The sequence below is a fragment of the Cupressus sempervirens genome, chromosome 2 (assembly GCF_028749045.1).
Source record: "Cupressus sempervirens isolate cs-2001-9-10 chromosome 2, ASM2874904v1, whole genome shotgun sequence".
NCBI classification, from domain to species: Eukaryota; Viridiplantae; Streptophyta; class Pinopsida; order Cupressales; family Cupressaceae; genus Cupressus; species Cupressus sempervirens.
In genome coordinates, this window is record NC_143119.1 from 398,296,734 (window position 1) to 398,307,019 (window position 10,286).

The window sequence follows — 10,286 nt, forward strand, 5'->3', positions numbered from 1 at the left end:
TGTAGAGTAGAATAATGGCTCGACGATGATCTTTAGCCCACTTCATGATTTTTATTTAAATAACTTAGAAGAGCTAAATCTATTGTGACAAGCCACGGTGCATAAAAATTTCATTGACATGGTTACAAAATCATCGGACATTCTTCTTTGATCACTAATTGATCGAAATGTGCTCATTAGTGGTAACATTTCCCAGTGTTGTCTTACTTGGTTTAAGTCTCAGACATTCAGGTAACAACACCAACAAAAGATCATTTCAATGCATTGTATACAAATCACGTTCTATACGAAGAATAGGCGTACAAAAATCTGATGTACAAAGATATAGCCTCTCTGGCCAGTGTGCCCCAGCCTGGACAAAATTGGATGGGGTCAACACGACTAGCAGAATGATGCATTGGCAATCAGACTGCTTGAAAGTAAACATTACATTATAATACCGGAATTCTTTTGTGAAAAACAAAAGTATAGTTGATCCCTGCTATATGCAGCTAATAACACATCGCCTAGAAAAAACATCATGTGTTCTTGAGATAATTATAAGCATGGTCTAATATTTCAAAGGGAGATAACTACCACTAAAGTAACAACAGGCTCTCCCATTTGTATGTGTTGTTGAAAATATAAATGCAAAATGTTGTTGTAATGGTCCCTGTAGCTGCAGGATCAAAAGAATTCAACCAAAATTGCCTAGCAAGAAGGCTTATATACATTCCAAGCCTTGCAAATAATGTACAGCTGCGCAAAAGTTCTATATGTCCTCTCCGTCTTTGGACATTTGCCCAAGTTCCTTCTCTAACATTGAAGCACCTTTGGAGGTTTGCGCAAGTTCCTTCTCTAACATTGAAGCACCTTTGAAGGCCATGACTTGCACATCTTTACTTCTTTCATTGAGCTGCCAGGAGAACATTTGGATTAGGGTTACATGGTATTCCGTCCTTTGCTCTTAGAGAATGGGCATATAGTATTTTATGTAAAATCAAAAGTTGAATGGAAAACATACAAGACGTTTTTGAGGCATTTGACAGAAATGTTTTCACTACAATGGAAAGAGGTATTTGACTATTATGACTTTTCAAGCACACTAAATGTTTTCACAAACCTGCTCGATTGACAGTTTTCTGAACCCAAATTTCTTTAACCAGAAAGACTCAGCTTCTTCGGCAGCAGGCAGAACAATGTGCTTAATATTCAAAGAGCAAAATACTTCTTCAATACATGAAAACAATGCCTGGAAATACCCCTGCAAAATCCAGTTATAATTGTATCAGCCACACAATCCATCTACCCTTGATTTCATTGTCCAAAATTTTCATTTTAAAGAGGGTGAAATATAAAACTTAACAGTTCATAAGAAAGAAGCAAGGCATCTAAAGAATGAAAACAATTTATTTAAATGCATTCTCAGTGACTAAAATCTAGTTATACGTGAATTGGTCTACACACTGAACACCACAAACAAGGTAAAACAATTTTTTTAGTAAACATTGATATACAGAAACAACAATGAGAAAAACAATTATTACCTGTCCTTCATTGTTAGCTCTTGTTGCAACAAGAGGTAATTCTGCAATTTGTTTTCCAAATACACGGAAAACGGCTGCTGAAACAACTTCTGAGCTGTTCAGATAAATAAACTTAGTAAGAAACTACGAAACTCTAAACTTATTTGTAGCTAAAGTAAGATTTTTGTAATAATGATTCACATTATTTTTGGATAAGAAATGCTACTTCCATTACTACTATAGCTTGGCCACTTTAAGTTCTTACTTTACTGTCAAAATAGCAGAATGCATTCCTCCAAAATCCTTATCTCTCATACTTTTGCTGTAATTTAAGAGATGGGAAGAGTAAGCAGATTATCACAGTAATGAAATTAAGTAAACAAATTTCAGAGTTCAGAAGTAACTGATCTTCATTAGGAGACCAAAAGAAATTCTAAATAAAATAGAACTTACCTATAAAGCATCAAAGGGATTAAATCTCGACCTGTACTAGGATCAACTATAGACTCAAAGCGGTCCTGCAATTGTCACACATCCAATTATTGGGGTTTTCATGAAAACAGTTTAACTTAGGATTCTATGGTTATAGAGGAATTAATAAACATACATGGAATATGGCTTCAGCTTCTAAGAGCAACTCTTTGCCATCAATATCTATTGTCTTCCCATGCAAAATTTGCCATTTTATTTCATCCCGCAAAGCCGAATCAACATCATTCTGAACCTTCTTCACTAATGTTTCAGATACCAAGGTTGGCAAGCATTGCAATCCCAAGGCTACATGTTTTTGCAGTCCACCACGAATTTCACAACAATCATTGGAACAGAACCAATTGCCTATTGGCAACTCCTGCAATAATTTCTTTTCTATTAAACCAGCTCTTGCTACCCACTAACAATGCCAGTAAAATATCTTTAACATAGAAATAAATGTATCGAGGGAAATGTTCTCAAAATCTCTCTTCTCTGAAATCTGCTATGAGTGAAAGTTACCTTTAAGTCAGCAATACCATGATTGCGCAAACAACCAACATGGAACTCCTTCTCACACTGAAGGAAATGAATCAAAAAATTCACTTTGAAATGAAGGTAGGATTTAATGAGATGGGAACTAAATAATTATATGTAAATAAATTCTATGAAATCCAGTCTAATGAGTTGAGAAGTAAATAATTATATGTAAATGAAATCTAGTGTAAAATGCAACTTGTCATACTTGGTCACAAAATAAGATGGTCCCATCGTCAAAACCATACTTGGTAAATTCTTCATGCCTGTATAAACATTATAGAGAAATCAGTACCGTGTCAATAAAAAAATTATAGAAGAAATCATGGAATCAAAATAAGATTTATATAGGATGAGTATGACAATTTACTATCTGTTACATTTGAGAAAACCATGTTGTAACTCTCAAATTCAACATGTGCACAAGATATATGGGAAAAATCCGATTAAAGGATATGCAAATACTTACCTACACAGAACACATCCACTATAATTGCTCCCTGCTGCTCTGTTAACCACACGTGTCACACGTTTTGGAGGCCTTCCCCTTGGTGCAGTTTGCCCAACCTTTCTAGAAACTTTATAGCTACCTTTCTCTGATATGTTATCTCCAGTCAAATAACATCCCTGATGAGAACGGCAAAACCAAAATGTAGAAACAGGTTCATGGCGGATCCCTAAACACTCTGACATGGATTATAGAATGGTTAGTATGAAATATACAACTAATGCCAACTAGAGAAAAAACACTATGTGCTGGATCTTTACAGAAACTGGACAGTTATTAACTTGACAAGTTCCACAATACTTTGAGCAAGCCACAATAGACATAAAAAAACGATGTTAAGTTTAGAGGGGATATTCCATTCAGTTTATGTTTTAATCATTCACGGTAGCCTAGAATTGCATGTCCTACCTTTCATAATGTTATTCTGCAGTTTTCAAATTTTGCATCTTAAAACTATGAGACATCAAATAGAATATTTGATTATTTGATATTTAAATCTATCATCTAGTACAATGAAGCTCGTTGGAAATAGATTCAGTTTTCTTTGCAAAACGTCCTTGGCAGGGCCAGGTTTTTTGTCATTATGTCAACAAAATACATTTGTCAAAGTGTAATGTCCCCTTTTTGACAGGCACCAGCGACTTATTTTATTTTAGCCTTTATTTTCCCTGGAGGCTAAAAAGGAAGAAATAAGGGGGAAAAGATATATTAAATTAATTACTTATAAAGTTACTAAACAATAAAATATTTAAAAGTAACTTTATATTTAATTGATTTAATATTAAAGTGACTAACATAATAAAATATCAAAAAGTCACTTAAAAGAATAAAGTGTTGGATTCCTCTAGAAGCTTTTTGGAGTTACTTGTGAAATCGTTGTAAGGAGCCTTTGGGGAGTCATTTTACACATCTTGAGTTGCATATTCATCTATTATGCTGAGAGCCTTAGTGCTTGCATTAATAAAATATCAAAAAGTCACTTAAAAGAATAAAGTGTTGGATTCCTCTAGAAGCTTCTTGGAGTTACTTGTGAAATCTTTGTAAGCAGCCTTTGGGGGGTCATTTTACACATCTTGAGTTGCATATTCATCTATTGTGCTGAGAGCCGTAGTGCTTGTATACTTGCCTAAGGGTTTGAAGACTAAGGTGCTAATTTCGGTTGTGAGATATCAACCCTAGTTGGGAGTGGAGGAATTGGTATTCAGCCAATTCATTTGTGATTAATTGGGAGATAATATTCAGTGATTTTTGTTCAGCCCATGCATCTAATTTTTGACATCAGTTGGCAAGGAGAAGGGTTTCAGTTTTCGCAGCGGATTCGAAAAAGCAAAAGCGAAAAAGCAAAGCCGAAAAAACAGTCCGAAAAAGCAGATCCGAAAAGCAAAGTCAAAAAGCATGTCATCTCAGCTACTTATTCCAAGTTCTTTTGGTATTTACATTTGGCAGTTGTAGATGGATACATTTGACAAGTAATATGTCTTTTTGTTACCAAAGTATTTAGTCATTGTAAACATTGAAATATTGAAGGGAAATCAACTTAATTCAGCTGTTAAGTTTGTATGCCAAATGTTTGTAAAAATGTCTCATTGCATAGTCATTCATAGGATGCATGCCAAGTGTTTGTGAAAATACCTCTTGGCTGTAGGTGTGCATTTTACATCAGAATTTCATGTACTTGCATTTGGAAAATAATAAAAAGAAGTTGCATATCACTTTGATTTCCAATTAGTTATTTTGCAATCATTTGTATTCATCAATATCATTGGCATTCAAAAATCATAGCAAAACAACAAACATTAGCAAACTAAGGTTGCAAAGGAAGTGTTTGACAAAATTCTTAAGGCAGAAAAACAGGGATAAAACTTCAAAAATTGTCAAGGCACTTTACACAAAGACTCCAAACAAGTTACAATAAACTCATTTTATGCATAAACATTTGGAATTGCTTACATCATGAAAAATCATACATTAAGAAAAAACACAGAGCTGGCAAGAGTTTTCACCTTTGTGATAAGCTTTGGGACAACCATCACAGCAAAGGAGAAGACCACCATCCCCACAGATTGCACAAAAATCCTCGTTGGAATCGGGGCTGCCTTTTTCAGAAATTCTTGTCTCGTTTGCAATTGAAAGTGCAACTTCATGAAGAGTCCGACCATCAGAAAGATAGATGTGCTTATAACTGTGTGGTAAAAGACATTTACGAGAAAAGTTGATCATTTCCTAAATAACTGACTGTCTTGTATGTTGAAAAAGACACAATCATGATCAATCTAGTTGATAATGAAAAAAATAGAACTAAATAACCTAAGAGTATGCTTACGGTGATTTCCTTGTTCCCCAACCAGCATGTGCTTCGAACGTTGAACAACTGACCTGTGTGGCATTTAAAAATGTGCTTAAGTATAAAGATGCTTAGAGGGTAGCCCCTTCAATGGAGCATCATAATAGCCTAAGAGAGGAAGCATCCGTCCCATATTCTAAACTCTAGAAGAAAACAATTTAACTTACTACTTCATTGCAACAGACGCAGAGTATACCAAAGTCTTGCTTGTATCCGTCCAGGAAATGCTGCAATGGTCCACCATACAATGATATCAACAAAAGTATGTATTCTATAGTTATCTGAGATATATGATGATTTTTACTGCCAGAACAAATGTGTAACTTAGACATAAGTTGAACAACAACCTGTCCTTTGATATAATAAGATAAAAGTGTCCCATTGGGTATGCCACTGCCTGGCATAAAAATTAATTTATGTAAACTTGTCTCCCTGTAAATAAGAGTATCAATAAAATTATAAGTAACATCTAATAAGACTATTTCAAATAAGTCTTCTTATTTTCATCTGGTATGCTTGCCATGTTCCCACAATTGACAAATGGTTTCCTTGTAATAGAATGGAAACATTTAGCTAAATAATACTAAAGAAAGCACTGACATTTATTATAGGAGGTCTGAGGTAAAAATTAGTTTCAAAATTTCATACATTGTGTTAGTTTTATGACTGAAAAATAGAAATTCAAGAAAAAAGAGGCTTACCTTCCTCTCTTCGGATGATCGGAAATGCTACCTAAAATAGTGGCAGGAGGCCTGAGATTGAAAATTAGTCTCAGTATTTCATCAAAATCAAACATTGGCATTGTAAACATTAATTAAGATCAATGGCATGTTACTGCAATTAATAAATGGTGTCCTAATGATAGAATGGAAATATTGAGCATAGCAATACAAAATAGATTATTAAAAAAATGTTAGAAGGCCTGAAGTAAACATTAATCTCAAAATGTCAAACATAATGGTACAGGTTATCAGTGAAAAATAGATATTCAACTAAGAAGAGGCTCACCTTCCTCTCTTTGGGCGATCATACATGCTACCCAAAACGGTTGTAGTTGGAGGTCTGAGATTTGTAATTTATCAGTATTTCAGCACAATCAAATATTAACATTGGAAACATTAATTAAGATAAATGATAATTGTAGGCCAGATATGCTACTCATGATGGTGAAAGACCTCCGATTTCAATGTCAACTTCAGCATGCTAAAATACTGGTAGGTTTAACAGTAAAAAAATGATTAGATAAGAAAACATGCATACCGTCCTCTTTTTCTTTTCTTGACAAGATTGCATGGATCATCAGATTCTCTCAATTTTGATATTGAAGTCCTGATAAATTGATAATACATATGCAAATGAATAAGAATGAGCATCATTTGCCTCTTTAATTTTTCTGCTAGAAAGTTTCAATTTTACACCTTCAATTTGTTTATGCTATTGCTTTTTCTTTTATTACAAAATTTAATGCATGAGAAGGTTCTCTAAATCAACACTATATCATTCTTCTTAGAAAGCATGTATCAAACATAGAAACAAATCCTCAACAAACTTGCGAAAATTCGCTAAGATGCCTAAGTGATCCACTATAACATACCTTCCCTTAGCAATAGATCTTTCTTGCATCATTGTACGTCTGGATGGATCAAAATTACACTCAAAGGGTGCCTGATGGAGCTTAGGTTGACTTGAAAAATTGGCATATTCTATTTGCAGAGAACAGCAAAATGGTATTATTGTTATTTTTTCTTTTAAATAGTAAAGATGAAAGTGTAGATCAGACATTATGTATTATCAAACGGAAGATCTTCAAAATGTGAGATTAATTATAGACAAATTACTCTTGAGAAATGATTTTCAGTGTCTACCTTCAGTCTGTCCATTCGAATGGATAGTTTTACTTGATGCAGTCCCTAGAGCAGACTTTATAACATCTGGAATCTTGTCCAATGGAGCATTACTGACAAGCCTCACCAACTGAGTGAAAGATCTCCCATTTTCGAAATGTATGTAGTCACTGGGGCGCTTTGCTGCACTACCAGCATGCTTCTCAAAGCTGGTAAGATTCACAACCTTGAAAAGCAACCATACAATTGATTGAACACAAGAAATAGGAAATTCTATGCATCTCTAAATTGTATTCAGCGAATTCTTTATAACTTACTTCTTTTCCATTGCATGTTGTGCACTCGCATAAAATTCCTTGTTCTACAATTGTTCCATAGAGTGTTTCCTAAATACACGTCAAACTAGAGGGCTTAAACAAAAAATCATATAAATTCAGCAAGAATTGGTACGGTTTTCTAAAGCGTTATAAAACTTACATTGCGGTAAAAATATTTAACACGATATCCTTCCAGTAGACCTGTTGAAAGTAGCTTCATACTGCTTGTGGGTACCTGGGCCAAACTTAAATTCTCTTTGAAGGGCTTTTCTATGGCAGATATATTATCTTTCAACGACTTATCAATAGAAGAGTCAGCATTCTCTTTGAAGGGCTTTTCTATGGCAGATGCATTATCTTTCAATGACTTATCAGTGGAAAAGGTATCTTGCTTGCAAGTTCCGTCTGAGAGAAAAATATTTTCTATTTTTCTTGGTCTTCCTCTGCCACGCTTCCTAGGAACCTCAGTAACCCCTCCATTTCCGTTACACATTAGAGACTGCAAACCAGAATGTGAAAATTTCCCGTGTTTTCCGTTCTTATTTTGTCCCATAACTCCCATTTTTTCATGCTCAAAAGTTCCTCCCTGAAGTTTATTTTCCATCTTTCTCGGTCTTCCTCTACCACGCTTTCTTGGTCTTCCTCTACCGCGTCGCCTAGGAACCCCATTGAAACCTAATTGACGAGTGTCTTCGACACTGCAATTTTGATAAGGTTCTCCACCTTTTTGTTTCTGAGATTGTAAAATATAATCAGGGAAGTTCATCTCTGCTTGTTTCCCAGTCTGTCCGGTATCTTCCATTTCTTCGTCCTCTAATTGGTCGTCTTCGCTCATGTGCTGGAAGGAGGCAGCAGATGGATAGTATATGTCATCTTGCTCATTAGGGTCATTTCCCTTGAGGAATTGATTCATCCGGTCATACCTCTCTGCACCCTTCGATGTATAGATTTGGGTTTTTTCTTCTAACACCTCCACATGATCCCTGGAAAGATCCCAACCTTTTTGTAAACTCTCCAATTCACTCGCCAGCTTATGTAAAACACCAACTTCAAGAACTGTGATATTGCTCTGGCAAGAAGACATGGACGAGGCTTCTATATTGTTCCTTAACTCGCCCTTTTTGGCAAAGCTTTGAGGAGATTCTGCACTGGAGGCACCCTCCTTAGCAAAGCCTTGAGGAGAATCTTCGACACTTTTAAATGCTGGGAAAATGATGGCAGGAACGGCAGCAGGACAAAGAGCATCAGTTTTATCTTGTGCATCCGACTCTGCTATATCATCCATTTCAACAATAACCTCTATGTTCCCTTTGGGAGGAATATGGGTATCATTCGACATTGTATTCTCACAATTTTCATCTATTTTTCTGAGTCTGTTATAAGGGTTGCAACCATCTTCTACTGGAGCCAAATTTTGCTGGGAATCAATTCTTGCCATTGCTCTCTGCCTTCCTCTCCTTCTCTCTTTCTGAGTCTTCTTTCAACCCAGTCAAGGGTTCACTGGAATTCCTCTGAATGAAAACAGCCTTCCATGAATTACATGTCTAAACATGCAATTTACAGGAAAAACACAATTTCCAGAAAGCACATGCAATGTATCTATATATTCACGTCTGAATTGTCTCTAAATGATATTAGTTTGAAATTGCTTCATTTCACACCGATAGAAAAACCAATCCGCATGAAATATCCAGATGCCTGTCTGCCTCCAATCTACAATGCCACCAACACAGAAACTTTAATTGGAGAATTTAAACAAACCCAGAAGAAGCCTTAAGATGGGGGAAAAAAACCTTTAAAACAGAGAAAAGGAGACCAAAAGTACGGAGAAAAGCAATATGCAAAAGACAAATCCATCACTGATCTCTAAATTCTCAAAACCCTAGGCGGGAAGACTGCATGGCACATAATCATAACAACTTTTCATGGGCAATTCACCCTAATTATAATCCTAATATATAATATATCAACTTATTCCAAATTTTCTGCGAAGGGCAAATCTGCAAACATTGCAAAGGTAGGGAAGCTACATTATCTCCAGAGTTCTTCAACCATCGAATTATAACAGAGCGGATTCAAACCATGAAATTAAAAACAAATTCACCACAGAAATTAAAGCCTAAACCTGCCTTTTTGCTTCTTGCTTCTAAATTTAGAGTTTAGAAGAAGAAGCCTCTGTATATACCGATCCAAAAGCGGAAAATCTTTTCGAAAAACAATATCGAGAGGCGATCCTATCGAGCGCTATGGATGAATTATCAACCAACACACATTGCAATAAAACAAGTACTACCAGCTTTATGATTTCAGGTTATCCATGAGTAGAAGAAATGCATAATGAATCCAATCCAGGGCATCAATGAGTAAAAGAAAAGCGCCAAACAACTATATGAGCCGCGAAACATAAAATTTCATCTCTCCGTCTATATATAGTTATGGGCTTAATGGGGAATGATTGATTATTAAAAGTTTAATAATGTTTTTTAACTCCCGCATGATGCGTCCTTCTCATGCAAGAATGTGTAGAGAGATCTTTGGCCGACGCTAGAGAAATCAGGGCATGTAATATGGTCGGGCACAATAAAGCACTCCAATTTTCCGCGGCAAGCCCGAAATAGAAGGATTGTCGCACGTGCCGACCTCCAATACGCATGCAGATCGTGCAATCTTGACACGTGGCACTGGATGCTCAGCCGACGGCGCTGCGCGTTTGGGGACTCAGCGATGAAATGCCGCGAACAGTTGTGTATATATCACATG

The 10,286-nt window shown here is 35.8% G+C and overlaps 1 protein-coding gene across 1 annotated transcript; it reads right to left on the reverse strand.

Annotated features, from left to right (window-relative positions):
* Window positions 1-246: 246 nt before the first annotated feature.
* On the reverse strand, window positions 247-10,004 carry LOC149572817 (uncharacterized). The gene is made up of 21 exons (XM_089813895.1): window positions 9,656-10,004; window positions 7,687-9,239; window positions 7,527-7,595; window positions 7,231-7,435; window positions 6,960-7,068; window positions 6,626-6,694; window positions 6,374-6,427; window positions 6,067-6,117; window positions 5,713-5,797; window positions 5,533-5,592; window positions 5,345-5,397; window positions 5,025-5,203; window positions 2,983-3,199; window positions 2,722-2,779; window positions 2,499-2,555; window positions 2,113-2,355; window positions 1,959-2,023; window positions 1,771-1,827; window positions 1,527-1,620; window positions 1,103-1,243; window positions 247-895 (listed from the first exon to the last, which is right to left on the reverse strand). Exons 2-21 carry the CDS (start codon window positions 8,962-8,964, stop codon window positions 752-754), a joined length of 3,288 nt encoding a protein of 1,095 aa, XP_089670021.1. The 5' UTR covers window positions 8,965-9,239; window positions 9,656-10,004; the 3' UTR covers window positions 247-751.
* Window positions 10,005-10,286: the final 282 nt, after the last annotated feature.